At 40.9% G+C, this 19,337-nt stretch overlaps 1 protein-coding gene across 1 annotated transcript in view; it reads right to left on the bottom strand.

Moving 5' to 3' along the window:
• eda2r (ectodysplasin A2 receptor) overlaps positions 1 to 18,899 on the bottom strand; it is a 28,181-nt gene extending 9,282 nt beyond the window's left edge. The window contains exons 1-8 of the mRNA XM_043705266.2: positions 18,765 to 18,899; positions 13,398 to 13,484; positions 11,702 to 11,812; positions 8,181 to 8,359; positions 6,720 to 6,805; positions 4,792 to 4,956; positions 4,131 to 4,271; positions 2,540 to 2,639 (exon numbers count right to left, since the gene is read on the bottom strand). Coding sequence (XP_043561201.2) covers positions 2,540 to 2,639; positions 4,131 to 4,271; positions 4,792 to 4,956; positions 6,720 to 6,805; positions 8,181 to 8,359; positions 11,702 to 11,812; positions 13,398 to 13,436 — 821 coding nt within the window. The 5' untranslated portion in view covers positions 13,437 to 13,484; positions 18,765 to 18,899. The remainder of the gene's footprint in view (positions 1 to 2,539; positions 2,640 to 4,130; positions 4,272 to 4,791; positions 4,957 to 6,719; positions 6,806 to 8,180; positions 8,360 to 11,701; positions 11,813 to 13,397; positions 13,485 to 18,764) is intronic.
• Between the last annotated feature and the right edge of the window lie 438 nt (positions 18,900 to 19,337).

Genomic DNA, 19,337 nt, shown 5'->3' with positions numbered 1-19,337 from the left:
CTCCTCAGATGCTGCCTGATCTGCTGTGCTTTTCCAGTGCCACACTTTTCGACGCTGATCTCCAGCATCTGCAATCCTCACTTTCTCCTGGTCAGTAACAACCCCTCAACATAGAACTAAAAATCAGAGAACCTGGTCATTATCACTTGGCAGTGCATAGGAACCTGTTCTTTCACATTTCCTACATTATGTTGAGCATTACAACCCAAGAATAATTAATTATCTGCAGACCACTTTACATGTTGTGAACATCACGTACATCAACCAAGTTGTCTCTTTCAAAAACATTCCGATATTTTCGGCAGCACAGGTAAGGAATTTAACAGATCTGAAGGAGCAGGGGAGTGAGAAATATGCAATGAGGCTTTCTAAAATAGTTAAATTTGAACCATAAGAAGAACAAGGTAAAGTCAAGAGGACTATATATGAAATATTGTTTCTGCTGAGACTAACAACTAGCCTTCTCCCAACTAACCCTAAACTAGAAACCAGATGAAACTCTTTATTTCATTGCAAACAGACTCCAAGTGACAGGACAAGTAGACAAGAAACTGGATATTCTGACAGCCCTACGAAAGACTTCACATGGAAACTGTATGGCGTATCTTAAAAGCTGTCCAGGAGACCAACATTCTAGTAACCACAAACTTAGATAAGTTAATCTGATACTGAATGGAATTTAAAAGCAGGGCAACCAAAGGCCAAAAATGAAATTCATTCTTTCTGATGAAGTAACTTGAATAGTTATTTCTACTTTCTGTTTGATTGAAGTTATATAAATGGCAAATTTTAAAAAAATGTATTCATTGCAGCTTTGTGATTTTGCTGAAACCAAGTCAAAATGTGTGTCAAATTCATTTCTTTCTCCAAAGAAAATGGGAAAAACTATTTTTTTTTTCTCTGCCTGGTGTTATAGAGGCATAGCATTCCTGTGTTGAGCTGGTTCAGCTCAGTCGTGTAGTAGGCTGCCATTACTCTGTGTGGCCTTTACCTATGAAAATGCGAATGATGCAAACTCGCAACCATTATTTTATCAGATTCCCACTGAAAGAAAACGCAAGTGCGAATGTCTCCGAGGGCAGGGTCATACTTCAGCTGAGATGACCCTCATCTTATGCAGTCCAGTTTCCCAGCTAATATTTGAGGTATGGGGTTTACTGACACTGACAGAACCCAAGTCTGAGGTAGTGTCTTCAGGAAAACTACGCGTCAAAATCAGAACTCGGTAGCAAAGATTGAAAGATAAGCATCTGAACCAGAACTGGTTGCCACATTATGCTAAATGTGCTGCAGGGATCATGCACTCTGGTGCCTTCCATCAAAAACTGTAGAGTCAGCGGGGGAATCATCAAATGAGCACAGGTTTGTGCCCAGGCATAATTCAGGTGCTTGTGTGGCCCCTGTAAACAACATTTCCTGCGTCAACAGGGAAAAAGAGAGTTGCTCAGACCTTCCCCAGCTCATCCTCCCCACTGACCTGCAATTTGTTAAGAGGCGTGGCTAGACAGGATAGTGAAGAAGATCAGAGTGGTGCTGGAAAAGCACAGCAGGTCAGGCAGCATCTGAGGAGCAGGAAAATCGACTTTTTGGGCAAAAGCCCTTCATCAGGAATGGAGGCAGGCAGTGAAGAAGGCGTTTGCTATGTTCGCCCTTCATTGGTCAGTGTAATGAGTGTAGGGGCTGGGAGGTCACATTGCAGCTGCACAGGACATTAGTTAACTGGGTAATACTGCATTTAATCCCAGTCTCCCTGCTTTGGGAAGGATGTTGTAAAACTTGAAAGGGGTCCGAAAAGATTTACAAGAATGTTGCCAGGGTTGGAAGGTTTGAGCTATAGGGAGAGACTGAATAGGCTGAGGCTATTTTCACTGGAGCGTCAGAGACTAAGGGTTGACCTGAGAGAGGTTTATAAAATGACAGGCATGGATAAGGTGAATAGAAAGGGTCTTTTCCTGGGTTGGGGGTGTTGAAAACTAGAGGGCACAGGTTTAAGGTGAGAGGGGAAAGAGTTAAAAGAGATCTAAGGGGCAACATTTTCACACAGAGGATGGTGTGTGTATGGAATGAGCTGCCAGAGTTATTTCCACTGGGGTTTGCTAGTCTTCCACACACATTCTGGTGGATGGCTGTTGGGAACGTGAAGAAATGTCAGTTCCATGTGCTAGATGGTCATTTTCTCAGTTACATCATCTGCAGCTGTGCCTTTTGCAATGAAATGCATTTCTACTTCCATCAGGTTATTACTATAACAAGTACATATTAATAGGATTTATTACAGCATAACACACTGGGAGTTCAGCATTCCAATAACATGAAAGACCTTTAAGAATTTTGATGGAAAATTAATTCTACTCTTGGCGCAATTCTATGCAAACTAACTTTTTAAAGTCCAATTTGAACATTGTCTGCACCCCCTCAGTGATTTAATGGATACAAGTAAAATGAATAACCAGTGCTCTGGTTCAGGTTAAATTCACCCCAACCAGGTGATGTCATCCCACTATACTCTTCTACAGAATAGGAATTTTCCAACGTTTACCTCCTGCCTTTCGCTTGAGGTCCTGATGGAGAGAAATAGGCCACGATACATGATCTTAAGGTACATGGTGCATCTTCAGACTGAATCACATCTGCTGGTGCTGAGTGTAAAAACAGAACACAAGAAACGTTGGTACTTGAATGACATTCTGCAGTTATGCTCACTTCTTGTAGTCAGAAGTGTCAATTCAGTTATACTTTCACTGCACTACTGCAGTCCTGTGGAGTCAGGACACCCACAGTGGCATTACAAAGAAGGTTCCAGGAAATTGACCCAGCTACAATGAAGAAACTGTGATACAGTTCCAAGTCAGGATGGTGTACCCATGCATCAACTGTTTTTATCTTACCAAGTAATAGAGGTGGAAGATTTGGAAGTGTCTTTCAGAGCATCCTTGGTGAGTTACTGCAGTGCATCTTGCAACTGTTACACTACTACCTCTGTGCATTGGTGGTGAAGGGAATGAGTATTAAAGGAAGTGGGAAGGTACCAATCGCTCTTGTTGGAGATAGTGATTAGCTGGAACATATGTGGCACAAATGTTACCTGCCACTTGTCAGCCTGAACCTGGATGTTGTCCAGATCTTACTGTATTTAGACACAGACTGCTTCAGCATCTGAGGAGTTGAGAATAGTGCTGAATATTACATAGTCACCAGCAAATATCCACCCTTATGGTGGTGGTCATTGATAAAGCTGCTGAAGATGAATCTCCAATTGCCATAACCCTCTCCTTTGTGTCGGGTTTAACTCCAACCAATGGTGAATTCTCTCATCTAATTCCAACTGACTCCAGTTTTGCTCAGGCTCCTTGATGCTTCACTCAGGCAATCACTCTGAGGTCAAGATCAGCTCTTTTGTCCATGGTTGGACCAAAGCTTTAATGTGGTTAGGAGCCAAGGGACCTGGCAGAAAATAAACTGAGTGTCAGTGTTCAGGTTATTTCCTTGGAATTGCCATTTGATCACATTATCGATGAGTCCCATCAGCTTGTTGACAGTGACATTATCATTTGTGAAACTCATTCATACATTATGTTAAATACGTGAACACCTTCACTAAACTGACAGAGAGAGAAGTTCCACACAAACATGTCCAGTGCCCATACACTGCTAGTCCGCAACCTGAAGTGGGAACCTGCTATATAGAAACATTACTCAGTGCATAACTGAGAATGATCTTCTGTATCATACTCCACAATAAGACATTATGATTGACACCTCGGATATATTAATGAATGGTCTCAAAGAAATGTACGATTACAATTCTGAGCTGGATCCTGGGAGGAAATCTACCCTGCCTCAAAATACGGGTCTCATTTATTTATGACTGAGATGCTGAGAACGTTCTTCACTCAGAATGATAATATTTGGAATCCTTTTCTTCAGAGAGCTGTGAATGCTCAGTCCTTCAGCATATGCAAGGCTGAGATCTTTAACTTTTTGAACATTGATGGAATCAAGAAGCAGTGTGGTGAAAGCATAGAAGAGGGCGTGAAGTCGGTCAGCCATAGTCTTGATAAAGAGCAGAGCAGGTTCAAAGTGGTGTGTGGCCAAAGGCTGCTTCTGATGCTCACTTGGACTTCTCTTACCTTCAGGCTGTGCTGTATTGTGATCAGAAGTGACCTTCTGACAGTGTATGATTAAACTCTCAGTGCTCGCGTCATCCACTTGTCCCTCAGAACATGAAGATTCCATTCTGGCTCTCTCGGTCACGGGGGCTCTTGGGTGTCCTGAAAAGTGAAGTGTTTGCATGCATCATCCAACCTGCCATGATACATTGTGTGTTATACTCAACATTTTGGACCCCGGGGGGGCGGGGCGGTTCTTTCTGTATCAACAATGAGATATTTGAGTGAGAGAAAGTGACTCAGTGCCGAAGGAAGAAAATAGGAATCGCAAATGCCTTTTATAATTTCTGGACATCCCAAAGTTTACAAGCAATTTAACAATTCTGAAGTGTAGTCACTGTTGTACGCTAAGGAGCAGAAAAGTAATTGAGGAGGCAAAGCCAAGGTTTACTACATAATAAATTGTAAAGAATGGGAAGAGATGTTGAACAAATTCGATCTTGGGAACAAATACAGAAAAAAATAAGAGAATGTGTCACTAAATATTGACTTTAACAGAATGAAAATGTAAGGACAAGGGAATGCATTGAAGGCAGGTAATTCCTCATGAGCTCCAACTATACTCAGTAGTGAGAGAGTTAATGCCAGCGCAAATCAACTCAGCATGATGAACTTCAGTTACCATTGTTCTGCTTTTCTGCGACCAGCTTTCTGCAGTAGATGAGACAGAGCAGCAGGGTGGTCAGCAACACCGTCGTCAGGACACTACAGATCACAGCTACAAGGGCAGTGTTGTAAGGACCAGTGTCAGAGCTCAAAACCCTTGTCACATCCAATCTGGAGACACCTATGAAGCAGACAGAAGGGAAATTGTGAGAAATCCAAATGCAGAGTTCTTAATTCTTCAATGGTCTAAGCTCTCTACTGAGCTGGTGATGCATATCCCGATGGTTAATGCTCACTTCTATGGCTGTCAGCATCCAATCATTATCTTGTTGCGTTCTTTTAAGAGACTTTTTTTTCTTTTTGGACTATAAAATGGAAGTTGGATGGCTACACAGCTAAGAGTACCAGTAGAGTATTGCAACTTTAAGATCAAGCAAGTTTGGGTGGTGTGCACTTTAGCTAGACAAGATGATAATACCTTTTTGGAGCAGCAAGATGAATACTTTATAATAGAGTGGCACCACAAGTCTTTAGTGAAGGAAAAACTGCGTAATGACAGATTTAAAATCAGCATGAGCAAACTCACACAGTGAAATGAGTAAACAGAGGGAAATTCTGTGGGATTGGAGCTTGCTTAATTGGTTTATGGATCAGAGTTGACCCAGTGGTCCATGCCCCCATTGACTAAAGTTAAATGTGTCATAACCGTGATTACTTGGATATATATTGGGAGGAGATGTTAACTCATTTCCAAATACATCTCTATAATAACCTTACTTGTAGGGTTTTTGTGATGCTTTAAAGATAGGCAATTTAAGATGTGTAACAGATACTGCAGTCAATGCACAGCAGACCTCTCACCATGCAAACGATCTCTCACTGGAATAATCACGTTCACATATTAAATACCCTGTGAACCTTACTCCCTACATTTTCAGCCACAAAACTTGGTATCTGTTTGCCACTGTGAACAGCAGAGGGGGAGCATGATGCCTGACTGTGAAATAAACTATCCTTTAAGTTTGTTTGATCATTACTTGTGGATTGGGACAGCAAAAAGATTGAGAAAGACACTGGTAAACTGCTAATAGACAGTATGTCATTTATAGGATCTCATTCGTCACTGCCACTGTTTTTTCCTATGCTTAAAGAACACTTCAGAAATATTGCAATTTTAAGTTCTCATTTTGGCAAAAAAAAGATTTTAGCAAGATTTCTGCACAAGAAATGTTTTCTGTCTACATTACTACCATCCATTTAACATGGATTTTTAAAAATTCTCTGTTCTATATAATATCCCTGCAGACAGAATGGATGTACAACCTGTTCCAAGATCTCTGCCAGTACCTCTCTATTAATAGTCATTGCAAAACATATCATTGGGGTTTTCACTTGCTCCTATGACCTGACCTTTGTATGACACTGTCCTTTATTTGGAAGGAGAAATCAGAAGACTATTATATGGAGGGATTGTAGACATGGATCTTGTGCTCCAATGTTCTACAGCATTCCAATCTCAACAGCCCACATTCAAGTTGCCAAAGAACATCCTGGAGGCCACAGAATTTGAAAATTTATCTCCAGGACACTGGCTCAAGAGGCCCAGGGAAAAAAATCAGAAGGCGGTTGAATGTTTAACAACTTATTAAAATATCGTGGATGAGATATAAAGGTATCTGTTTCTAAGTGGGAATTAAAGGCTTTTTGCTGTCATGAAAAAGTAATATGTCACAAGAACAATTGTAGCAATCGGCCAATGATAGGGGAATAGGGGATGGGATCAAGAAGCACAAATCTCCAGGAATGCGTACAACCAGTGTGGATAACTCAATTCCCACACATCCCAACAGACCACCCTCCCTTGTACAATTTCCTGTGAAAATGAGGACTATGAACGTTCTCAAGCCACATAATAAGACCGCACAGGGTGAAGTGATCACTTACACTGAGGGTCACTGGGAGTTGCTGGATCTGTGCAGGGAATGCACTCTTTATCTGGCAGTCCTCCAAGCCGGGTCTTCCTATAGAATCTACATGGAAGAAAAGACTTAGTGAGTAACCCCAGAAGATGTGCACCATCTATATCACGCAGACTCAAACAAGACCGTAACAAATATAAGAAAATACTCATGGAGAACTTGCAATTAGGCAACACTGGTTTGATCTTTACAAGACTGGAGACTGGATGACATTTTGAGCAATTTCCAGAGAAAAAAAACTGCATTTGCAATTCAACTGACAATAACAAACAGAGAATGTTTTCATGAACACATCTATATAATGGTCTGAATATTCGTCCACTCCTTGCAATATTGCACAGGAACTTTACACTGCAGCTGGCTATGTGAAATCTGACCTGGGGAGTCAGAATCATACAGCACAGAAACAGATCCTTTAGTCCAAACAGTCCATGCTGAACATAATCCCAAACTAAACTAGTCCCACCTGCCTGCTCCTGGCCAATATCCCTCCAAACCTTTCCTATTCATGTAACCATCCAAATGTTTTTTTAAATATTGTAATTGTACCCGCAGCCAACACTTCCTCAGGAAGTTCATTCCACACACAAACCACCCTCTGTGTAAAAAATTTGCCTCTTAGGTTTCTTTTAAAATCTCTCTCCTCTCACCTTAAAAATGTGCCTCCTCGCCTTGAAATTTCCCATCTTAGGGAAAAGACCATCAACTCTATTTATATCCCTCATTAATTTATAAATTTCTATCAGGTCACCTCTCAACCGCATACACTCGAGTGAAACAAGTCCCAGCCTATCCAGCCTTTCTTTATAACTCAAACTTTCCATACCTAACAACATTCTGGCAAATCTCTTCTGAACCCTCTCCAGCTTGATAATTTTCTCACTATAACTGGGCGACCAGAATTGAACACAGTATTGCAGAAGAGGCCTCACCAATGTCCTGTATAACCTCAACATAATGTCCCAATTCCTATACTCAAAGGACTGAGTAATGAAGGCGAGTGCGCCAAACACCTTCTTAAACACACTGTCCAAACATGACACAAACTTTAAAGAATTGTGTATTCTTGAAACTGAGACAGTGTAACCAAATTGGAAAGTAGTTCTGTTCCGTGGAATTGGCACCCTTCATTTGATTAATTACAATTCAAAAATTAATAATATGCATTCTCTCAATCCTTTAAGATTACTACCCAGTAATGCCCTCCATGTAGCATGAGAAAAAACAGCCAATGTGATTCATAACTAACTTATCACTTACAGGTACAGGCTTATTATGAGGTCATAAAATGTAGTTTCTTGCGTTAGATGTTAGCAGAGACATGACACGTACAAAATGGATTATGCCAAGCTTCTCACTAAAGTTAGTGAATAGAGGGAAAATGCATCTCAAGAAGCAGAACGAGAATTGTTGCATTTCCACTTACCCTGGTGAGCATTTCCCACACACAGCGTTGCGAGACACCGTGCAGTTCTTTACTTGAATCCGATTCACGAGCGCACAAGAAAGGCACAGTTTGCATTTCTGCCGGCCCCAGCTGTCTTTGTACCTGTTGGGCCCACAGATCACACACTCTGTACCGAGCCCAACTCCAAATCCACAGTCCTGTAAGAAATTTTAACAGTCAGCAACTCAGTAAGCTTCTAAAAAGGAGCACTGCAACATAAAGGATGATTCTATGCTTCCAAGACTGGCACTGTCAGAGGGAATGCAGGTCAGGAGAGTCCTCTGGTAAGCTTGGACCATGTGTTCCAATGTTCTCCAGCACTCCAGCAGCAGACTTTTCTGGAATCTCCAGGATTTGAGAATTAAGCTCGCACTGCTGGCTTCTCAATTTAGTGAAGATTGGAAGAGAGAACTATTCCTTTAATCTTCCCGTTTGAAACCACATTTCAATCCCTCCCAAGGATGTACAATGGACAACAAAATAACCCCAACAATTTTGGCATTAAGCATGTCACCCTTTTCTTACAAAGGTGAAGGTGGAAGATAATGTGGAAGTGCACAGAACATAGGTGAGGCATTGGTGAACCCATTTACAAATATGTTTCAAGAAAATACTCACACCTTTACAGGAAGGATTGGTGCAATGCTTTAAGATGGGCAATTTAAGATATGTAATGAATACTGTAGTCGAAGCACAGCAAGTCTCTTACCACCAGATAGTTCCATGAGTATAAGCAGTTATCTCACTTAAATAGCCACTGTGTGCAAGGATGGCCAATGAACTGGAAACAACTAGCCAGAAGGGAGACATGATAAAACACCTTATCTGATTGTGTTCTTAAGTGACTGAAAGAGACATATCGCAAAACTGCAAGTGCACTGTAAGTACTATTGAATATGAGAATGGCGAGTTAATTTAGATAATAAGAAAATGGTGGATGCCTTCAGTTTATAGAATAAAGAAAATTCCAGCAATAGCTGTAAATCAGGAGGTGGAGGGAGAGAGAAACTTAGCAAAATGACAATCACAAGGGAAATAGTACTCAGCAAATTAATGGAATTGTAGGTTGATACGTCTTTGGATCCAGATGGATTTCATCCTAAAATCTTAAAAGAAGTTGCTAATGTGTAAGAGATATGTTGATATTCATTTTCCAAAGTTCCCTACATTCAGGGAAGATTCCATCAAACTGAAAAGTCGCAAACATTGATTCCTTTATTCAAAAAGGGAGAGTGACAGAAAACAGGAAAATATAGGCCAATCAGCTCGAGATCTGCCATGGGTAAGGCATTAGAATCAATCATTAAAGAGATTACAGCTGCACACTTAGAAAAATTCAACGCCATCAGGAGAGTCAGCATTTTTACATCAAAGTCACATTGAACCAACTGACTGCAACTCTTTTAAGTTGTATCATGTGCTGTGGATAAAGGAGAACCTGTAGATATACTATAATTGGAACTCCAGATGGCATTTGATCAGGTGCCACATCAAAGGAGGTTATTGCAGAAATAGAAGCTGATAGTGTTGGGGTAACAAGTCAGCATGGATAGAAGATTGGCTGGCTAGTAGGAAACGGAATGTACATAAATGGGTCTTTGACTGGCAGGATGTGGTGAATGGAGTCCCACAGCAGTCAGTGCTGAGCTCTCAACCTTTGACAGTTTACATCTGTGACTTAGATGTGGGGAACGAACTTATGACAGCCAAATTCACAGACACCAGGCTAGGTAGGGATGTTTGTTGTGATTAAGACAAAAAGATGGATATACATAGGTTGAGTAAGTGAGCAACATCTGGTAGATAGAGTTTGACGGCAGAAAGATTTTTAAAAAGCAAAGCATTACATCAATGGAGAATGATCGCATAATTCTGAAATGCAGAGGGATTCAGGGTGTTCTGGTCCATGAGACGCAAAACATTAGTACACCAATACAGCACATGATCAAGTAGGCTAACAGGATGTTATCCTTTAATTTGAAAGGAATTGAACATAAAAGATGATGGTATGCATCAGTCATACTGGACATCAGTGAGAACTCATTTTGAATATTGTATACAAGTTTTGGTCTCCTTGTTCATAGAACATAAATGCATTGGAAGCATTTCTGAGGAGTGTTAATAGTTTGATACCTGGAATGAGTGGGTTGTCTTGTGAGGATAGGTTGGACACTTTTCCTCTTGAGACTAGAAGACTCAGGGATGACTTGATCGAAATGCATAATATTCTGATTGATCTTGCCGTGGTGGAAGTAGAAAGAATGCTACCTCTTGTGGCTCAGTCCAGAACCAGGCAGCAATGGTTCAAAAATAGGGGTCACCCTTTCAGAGCTCAGATAAAGAGAATATTTCTCTCTCAGAAGGTTGTTTGACTTTGGAACTTGCTGCCTCAGGAGGCAGTGGACATTGAGTCATTGAACATTTCTAAGATGGAAGTGGATAGATTTGTGTTAGACAGGGGAATCAGGATTATAGGTGGGAGAAGTAATATAAACATATTAACCATGATTTTAACAACTGGCTAAGTAGGTTTGAGGGTCTGAAAGATCTACTCCTGCCCCTACTTCACATGTTTCTATATTCATACTGCTTCCCATTTTTGTTCTTCAGCATCGATGGTCAGAAACTCATCGCATTGGCTTTCACAGAAGATGGCTATAATGTGTGGGGTTCTCCGTCAGAAGGGAGGTGCCTTGTTCTAAAACAATGGCAGATAGCTGTGTTATGTCCTCCTTCCATTCGCAATGCCTCTTTGCAAGTGTTTTTATGTTGTCCAGGAGGTTAAAAGACTGAAGGGAAAGCTTAATAAATACATAAAGGAGAAAGGAATGGAAGGATACATTGACAGATGAGATGAAGTAGGACGGGAGCAGGAGCATAACTGGCTGAATGCCATCCCTCTACTTTAAACTTCATGCCATTGTGTTTAGTTTCACTGTTAATGCAACATTAGATATTGAGTATGTGACAGAAGCAAGATTTAAAAGATGGACATTTTCTCATGTTAATGACTTGCCACCAGTAATCAGGACTATGTTTGTATTCCTTCAACACATTTCATCAAACTATACACTGTGCAATAAACACAATGATTAGTGGTATGACCTTTAATAAATTATTTTATTTTCCTTTTTAATGCTTTAAGATTGATTACTTCAAGCACCATAACAAAGACCCACAGCACGCACTCTGATATGATCTCTCACCACCCTTTTTCCTTTGCAGGCAAATCATGTCCCTGCTAGCAGCAAAAGTTGAAATCTGAAATTGCATTAATCATATTAAAATTGATATTGAGTTTAATCAAAAGTGAATCTACATTGTTAACAGTTGAAGATGATTGTAGAGAATCTGCTCTTTGTTTGAGGCAACTCTCATAAAGCAAATTCACTAACCTCTCATGTCTGTCCCTACCTGAAGTCATCAGACATTCCCTTAGTTAGTATAAAGTGTCTCTGTATTGATTGCACTTATTGCTGGCTCACTGTGCAATTTCATACCTTTGACAATTCCATTCCAGGTCCACATTCTTTACAAACTTTGCAGGTCCCATCGACGTCCCAATACTCATTCTCCTGGCAATCCCTCATGCTGGTTAAAATACCAAGAAGCTAAAGGAGGAGTCAGAAAGAATAAATAATAGATGTTATGCTGCTCTGCAAGTATGTCATCATCTCAAAGCCAGTATCCAGCTGAACAAGGTATCTGATCATTACTGCTGAAAATGTGTTGCTGGAAAAGCGCAGCAGGTCAGGCAGCATCCAAGGAGCAGGAGAATCGACATTTCGGGCATGAGCCCTTCTTCATCTGATCATTACTGAACGAGGTATCTGATCATTACTGGTTTACATTGTGTAAATGTTGTTTTAAAATTTTACTCTTATTTGCTTTGTCTCTGTGTAAAACAATTCTTTGACAGCAATGATTGTTCCAATTACAAAAACATCTCACGTTGACATCTGACATGAGACGTGAAATATGAGCACTATTCACAAGATCCCATGGATTAAAAGCTGTTCAGCAGGGCGCTGCTCAAATAGACTGGACAGACCAGCACATACCAGCTGTTCCTGGGATCAAAACAGAAATTCTTAAGTCAGAGCAGCAAAAAGCATCACTTGTGTTTTATTTACAGCCCTAGTTGTATATCTTGGGAAAGGTTCAAAGTTTCCAAATGAATGAAACCTTTGCCATGATTTTATTCTTGCCAGTGAGGCAAAAAGGTCACAAATGTAGTCAGGTGCCACGTAATTCATTTCTGCAATAGAATATCCTTCATTCCACTACTAGGGTCTTTATCACTAGTCCCACACACCACAGGCAGGTCTTCTAAATATGTAAGTATCGTTGTCTAATTTGGACTTTAGTGCTGTGCGTTGCATGAACTGTACAAGTCAATGAAGCTGGTGGACAGGTGGCAGCATCTGGATTACGACCTGGAGCAACTCAGGGACATTTTTTTCAACAGACATGTAATTCCATTAAAACTTAAAGCTCATACTTTTAAGTGGGAGGTGAGAATCCCTTACAACACAAATGGAGGGTGTCGCAATTGATAAAGGTGGCAATCCGCACCCTTACTCCCACCTCACCCCTAACCGTGGTGTAAACTCCATGCTATTTTAGCTCCTCTGCTCCAGTCCACACCACTGACTTCCACCTGGGAATTGATGATTGAAGATTTAATTCAACTTCAAGCATTTGAATATCAACAAGATCCTTCCCCCATCCCCGCCTACAAGTAGGTCAAATCTGAAAACCCAATGGAATGGCTGGGAACTAGTTTTCAGCAAGACAGTAGGATGCATCCCGCTGCCTGATTAATCAGCACTGCCCCTACAAATACAAAGAACTTCTGATGCTGGAGAAATGAAACAAACAAAATCAGAAATTGCTGGAGAAACTCAGCAGGCCTGGCTGTGTCTGTAGAGATAAAACAGCATTTACGTTGAGTCCAGTGATGCTTCTTGTTCTGAAGAAGGGTCACCAATGTTGCCAGACCTGCTGAATTTCTCCAATCTTGAAAATGATGTTGCGCACTACTGTGGGTAGCAAGGGATGGAAAGAATTAAGGAATATGCTGGCATATTCCCTGGGAAAGTGCCTGATCTTTGCATTTGGTAAGCAACTGGATGCCTGAGCTAAAAACTATTACAACCATTCAATCTTTAGTATGAAAAGGAGAGTAATACTTACCAGAGAAAAGAAAATGAGAAGCTCCAGCCATGGTGTCATATCCAACACTCTTCCCTAATATTTCAAGAATTGATCAGAACTTGCAGCCTGCAGTTTGAACACAGATTTTTATATGCATCTGGTCAAATTAAGATTTTTCATTGCATTAAGGTAGCAGCTTCACAACTGAGTTATGATGCAGGTAAGATTCTGCCCCTCCCTCAATAAGCTTCTGATCTCACTAATACTGCTATTCAGTCAAGATAGGCATCAACTACCTATGTGAATGGGTTACTCCACCAGCTTATCTTGCCTTAACCAGTGACAATAACCAAAGTGTAACTAGTTAAAAAGCAGATACTCAGTTATTAGTCTTGTGTAATCCCTACCTTGACCAATCCTTTCCTTCACCGATTCCTGTAAATTTTTAAACAATAAAAACGGTTTAAAAATTGCAAGGAAAAAATATTTTGTAAAGCTCCTAAAGGTGAAAACTCTTTGCACAAAGGCAAAAGGAGAGCTCATATAAATATTCTGCATTCATGGAACGCAGGAAAATGTCCAACTCCATTAAATTCAGCAGCAATAAAAACATTTTCAATACAGTCTGCAAATAACTGCTGGCTAACTGCTCAACTAAAACTAACCATGTTTCCTCAAACTGTCTATTTGGTTATTCAGTTATGTATGGGTTGCCCCCTAATTTGGTTTTGGTTAATACTTGGTTTCCTCAAAAATAATTGATTTACATCCACATTTCCTAAAAACTGTGCAATTTGTAGGTTACTAACGTCAGGAAGCCACTGAACTTCATAGGTCAGGAGGCCCATTACTCCACAGAGTCCAGGCCAGTTCTTTAATCCAAACTGATTTTCAGCTCTGATGAAGAGTCACCTAGACTTGAAATGTTTGCTTGCTCTCTCTCCATGGATGCTGTATGACCATCTGTGATCTCCAGCATTTGTTATTTTCAGTACAATTTGCTGCATCTTCTGTAACTTTTTCCTAATCTTACATCCTGCTCTCTTCTGAAGTTTTTTTTATCTTCTTCTGTCTCGAATATTTATCCAATAGGATTCAGTGGTCTCTGCCTCATCCACTCACTGTATCAAAGCAGTCATTGTCTCAATAATCTGCTGCTTAAAGAAATTCCACATAAACCCTCCTAACATACGATGACAACATTGAATTTATAAGCTCACATCACTTGACAGTCCCTTCCTTATTTATCCTCATTAAACTCTTTTGTGTTTTGCATATATGTAAAATCTCATGATCTTCTCTCCTCTCAAGAAAGTACATTTGGTTCAATTCTATTCCTACGTATTAGGAACAGTGTCAGGCTAAGGGTGACATCCATAGACATGAAGAGCTGAATGGCCACCTTCTGGACCATAAATTATGATACTTGATTATAACAACAGCAATAGGCCTTGCTCTGTTTATGCTCCTGTCTTTTGAGGTTAAACAGAGGCAAGTAAGCAATCTGGCACAGGCAGAGTTGCAAATTGAATTCATATATTTAAATCAGATCCCAATGTTACAATTCTGACTTTGGGAAGACTCTTTATTAAAAACAACATCTTACTTTTAATCATTTGGGTTAGCAGGTCTGGAGGCAAGAACGACAGAGAAAATAAATACATTTTCAATGTTTAATCCAGGACTGATGAACAGATCACCATTTGAAATATTAACTGTTTTTTCGCTCTCTCAGATGCAGACAGATCTGTTTAGAATTTGCACATTTTCTGTTTTGCATTTGGTTCAAAGTGCTTGTGTTTTCCCGAGAAGCAGGGCGACATCACCTGTGGCTCAGTTGGTCGCACCCTCACCAAAGACACAGGATTTTGATCACTTCAGCAAATGAACACAGCATGGGTGGACACTCCAAGCATAGTACAGAAGGAATTATGCACTTTTTTTTGGATGAGGCATTAAATGAAGACCCTGTCCACCTTCTGAAATAGATACAAAGTATCCCATAACTCCATGTGTGGAGTTTGCACAATCTCCCTGTGTCTGCGTGGGTTTCCTCCGGGTGCTCTGGTTTCCTCCCACAGTCCAAAGATGTGCAGGTCAGGTGAATTGGCCATGCTAAATTGCCCATAGTATTAGGTGCATTAGTCAGAGTGAAATGGGTCTGGGTGGGTTACTCTTCGGGGGGTCAGTGTGGACTTGTTGGGCCAAAGGGCCTGTTTCCACACTGTAAGGAATCTAATCTAACATAAATTCAAAGAGCAGGGGCATTATCTCTCGCTTCCTTGCCTTTCCCTCAAACTGCATCATGCAAACCCTACTAGCTCAATGTTTTGTGAGACCTTACAAGAGTGATGGCACTTTGAAAGTTCATAATCATTCCGAAGTGTTTTATGGACATTCAGTGGCCATGAAGACTTGATGTGAACAAAAATCTTTATTTGCTTTTAACCTTCAGGTCCCTTTACTCTGTTGATTTTGTCACCTTCACCAACTGCAATGCCCTCACAATTCCTGCTTTATAACCCTTTACAAGTATCAGAGACCATTCCTTCAAATGCCTGATGTTAAGTGCTGTAGGTCAAAATCTGCTCCCAACTGCCAGCCAGCACTTCCCATGGGATTGAGACAGATGAAGAATTTAAAAGATATATCTGGGCATGTACATTGGTCTTGATGTGAAGGAAGCTAATAGCCATTCATCGGATTTGCACTGAAAGGTTAAATATTAGGACACTGAAAATTTATATTTATATTGCACTTATAGTGTAATAGGTGGAATATTACTGTATGGTGTTTTAAAGCTGGCCATCTTGAAACTGGAAGCTGAAATAAACACAGAATGCTGGAGAAACTCAGCAGGTTCAGCAGCATCTGTGGAGAGAGAAAGAGAGTTAACATCTGGTGTGACCCTCCTTTTTTTTTTAAAGAACATTTTTTAATTGACTGGCATAGATTTTAGGACCTACCAGCTTATTCAGTTAACTGCTACAATGGTAAGGATTAGTTAGCAGTTTCACACACTCTCTCCCCAACTCTGAATGACACTGGTCTTTGCTCAATCCAACTCTGCTCAATCCACCCGACCCAGCCACTGACAAGATCCAGTTTCATAAGATATGACATGGAGGATATTCCAGACCTTTGGGTATAGGCAGGCACCAGGCCCCACCCTGACTGATGAAGCCATTAAAATTTGCAAGGTTCAAGATAAGCATGCACACGGGTTTCAGGGGTACAGAGGATTGGCTGTCTCCAGGTCAGTCTGAAGCAGGAGCATGGCACTGCACTGATCTTCTGTATTCAATGTCTGAGCAAGTACAGAGAAGACACAGACAACCATTGCAAAAATCAAGTCTAAATTTGCCATCTCACCAAGACAAATAGAACTGAATGAGGCAAAGTTAAAATTACACAACACTAGGTTATAGTCCAACAGGTTTATAGAGTCATAGAGATGTACAGCACGGAAACAGACCCTTCAGTCCAACCCATCCATGCCGACCAGATATCCCAACCCAATCTAGTCCCACCTGCCAGCACCTGGCCTGTATCCCTCCAAAAGGTTTATATGGAAGCTCTAGCTTTATAGCAAAGTTCTGTGTCTTCTGGTCCTGCTCCACAACAACCTGAAGAGGCACTGCCTCAATAGCTAGTGCCTCCAAATAAACCTGTTGGACTATAACCTGGTGTTGTGAGATTTTTAACTTTGTCCACACCAGTCCAACACCGGCATCTCCAAATCATGAACGAGGCAAGGTAGTGTAAGGGCTATAAATGATTAGGGTTCACTCTAACTATTATCTGCTGGCAGAATTGTTAATAACTTTTGAATGGAGCATTCACAGATCTGTGCTGACTTTTCGATACACATGGTGAATGACCCAGGGGAGTGGAAAAGGAATGGCAAAAGGGCAAGCCCTCATCATACTCTCCAACTCCCTGAGAATGCCATACTTTACCAGTTCAGCCCTCCCATCACATATCCGATTTTCATTGCTTCACTATTAGTGGCTGTGCCTTCCGTTACTCTTTAGCTTTGGAAATTCAAATCCCAAATTCTAAACCTTAACAAACCCCAATTGGGGTGACACGGTGGCTCAGTGGTTAGCACTGCTGCCTCACAGCACCAGGGACCTGGGTTCAATTCCCACCTCGGGCAACTGTCTGGTGTTTGCACATTCTCCCCATGTCTGCGTGGGTTTCCTCCCACGGTCCAAAGATGTGCAGGTCAGGTGAATTGGCCATGTTAAATTCCCTGTGGTATTGGGGGGAGTGGGTCTGGGTGGGCTGCTCTTTAGTGTGGACTTGTTGGGCTGAAGGGCCTGTATCAACACGTAGGAAATCTAATCTAAAATCTCTCTCCTCTTTTAACAATGTATCTTCAAACCTAACTCTGTGACTAAGCTCATCATCACCTCTCCTCATGTTTGTTTAGATGAGTGAGAATTTTGTCTGATCACACTGCTTTGTAGCTCCTGAGGGAATGTGTTCAAGTAAAACCTGTTGGACTATAAGCCAGTGTGGTCTGATTTTCAAGTCGTGAAGTATCGATAAGGAAAAAGGCTTGGGCAGAAAACTACTCATCATTTTCAATACCGCACTCTACAAGTGGTCTATTAACTCTAAAAACACGGACATACCATTAACTATATGAGCAGTACAACTTTTATTAACGACATGAAGTCTTCCTCTACCTTGTCTAGCGTAATGATGTTATTTCTATAATTTCTACAATTCAATAAGCCTCCAGCCCTCGGAAGAATTAAAACCCCTCAATATCAGTTTGTATACTTGAGCTCCCTTTAGATTAGTGAAGGGGAAGTTTGTCACAATATGTGCAGTGAGGATTTTTTCCCTCCAGTCCATCCTGCTGTACATGCCCCAACATGCCCCAATGTGCACATTGCCTTGCAGTGATGAGAAAAACTAACAGGAGCGAATTATACCAACGCGTTCCGTTCATTTTAAACAATTATGTAGATACACAGCATGGCTTCAAAGCCAATTAGTTGGATAAACAATGGTGAAATGTTTCCTTGAAATCAATCGGACTGTTGCAGAGGATCATTACTGCACATTATGAATATATCACTCCGGTCTGATGTGGCATTTCCAACAGGTACCAGTTTGTTAATTTAGAAGCGACTTAAAAACCCAAATATGGACATTATTTCACGGAATATGTGCACTCATTTTCATGAGTGCTTCTCAAGTGTCTACTGGATTTCAATGTCTGAATTCTTTACATGTCTCTGCCAGATAGCAAGCGAGATATTCAACAAGAATAAACTGATACTGGATCGAAGTCGCTAATCTCTCGAATTGTGTTTTTTACTGCTGTACGAATTCAAATATTCTTTTCTCCAAGAGAACGGTGTGAACTAACTCCCTTCTCTCTCTCATTACCTTTCTCCTGTTTCCTCACGGACTGTGCTGACATCAATTTTGAAACCTGTATTTCATTCAATCCTGAGCAACGTCTGGAGCCAGAAATTCACGTGGATTTTTGTCAATTCCTTTCCAGTTTGTGGCCCAGCTCCGCCACTCCCCCTGGTTAATTGGTGCGGAAACCCTCCTTTAACTCTTTGCCTGCTGCTCAATCCCTTTCGAACTTTCCGTTTTCGACAGGCTTCTTCGGATGGGACTGTGAAAATACATCCTTTCCCCTGGACCACCACGATTCCACAACCGAACTGGGGGAGGGGGGGGTGCGGTTTATAACTGATCTGAGTTGCCTCTGACTGACCTGCATCTTTTCTGGTCTTCTAAAAGTAGGAAACCCACGCAGTAGCTGAATACTAGTCACCGAGTTTTCCAGGTCCACAGCACAAAAAAAAGGGCTATTTTTCATTTGACTTATTGTTGTCACATATACTGAGATGCAGTGACAAATGCTGTTCTGCGTGGCCCAAGTCTGTAATATAAGAAAATGCACCTAAAAAGATCCAACAAACAACACTTGTAATAATGATTTTATAA

This window comes from Chiloscyllium plagiosum, unplaced genomic scaffold, assembly GCF_037043375.1.
Source record: "Chiloscyllium plagiosum isolate Xiang-an unplaced genomic scaffold, Cpla_swu_hap1 HiC_scaffold_11, whole genome shotgun sequence".
Lineage (NCBI taxonomy): Eukaryota > Metazoa > Chordata > Chondrichthyes > Orectolobiformes > Hemiscylliidae > Chiloscyllium > Chiloscyllium plagiosum.
The sequence above is the reverse complement of the archived record's forward strand: the minus strand, read 5'-3'. Positions and strand labels throughout refer to the sequence as shown.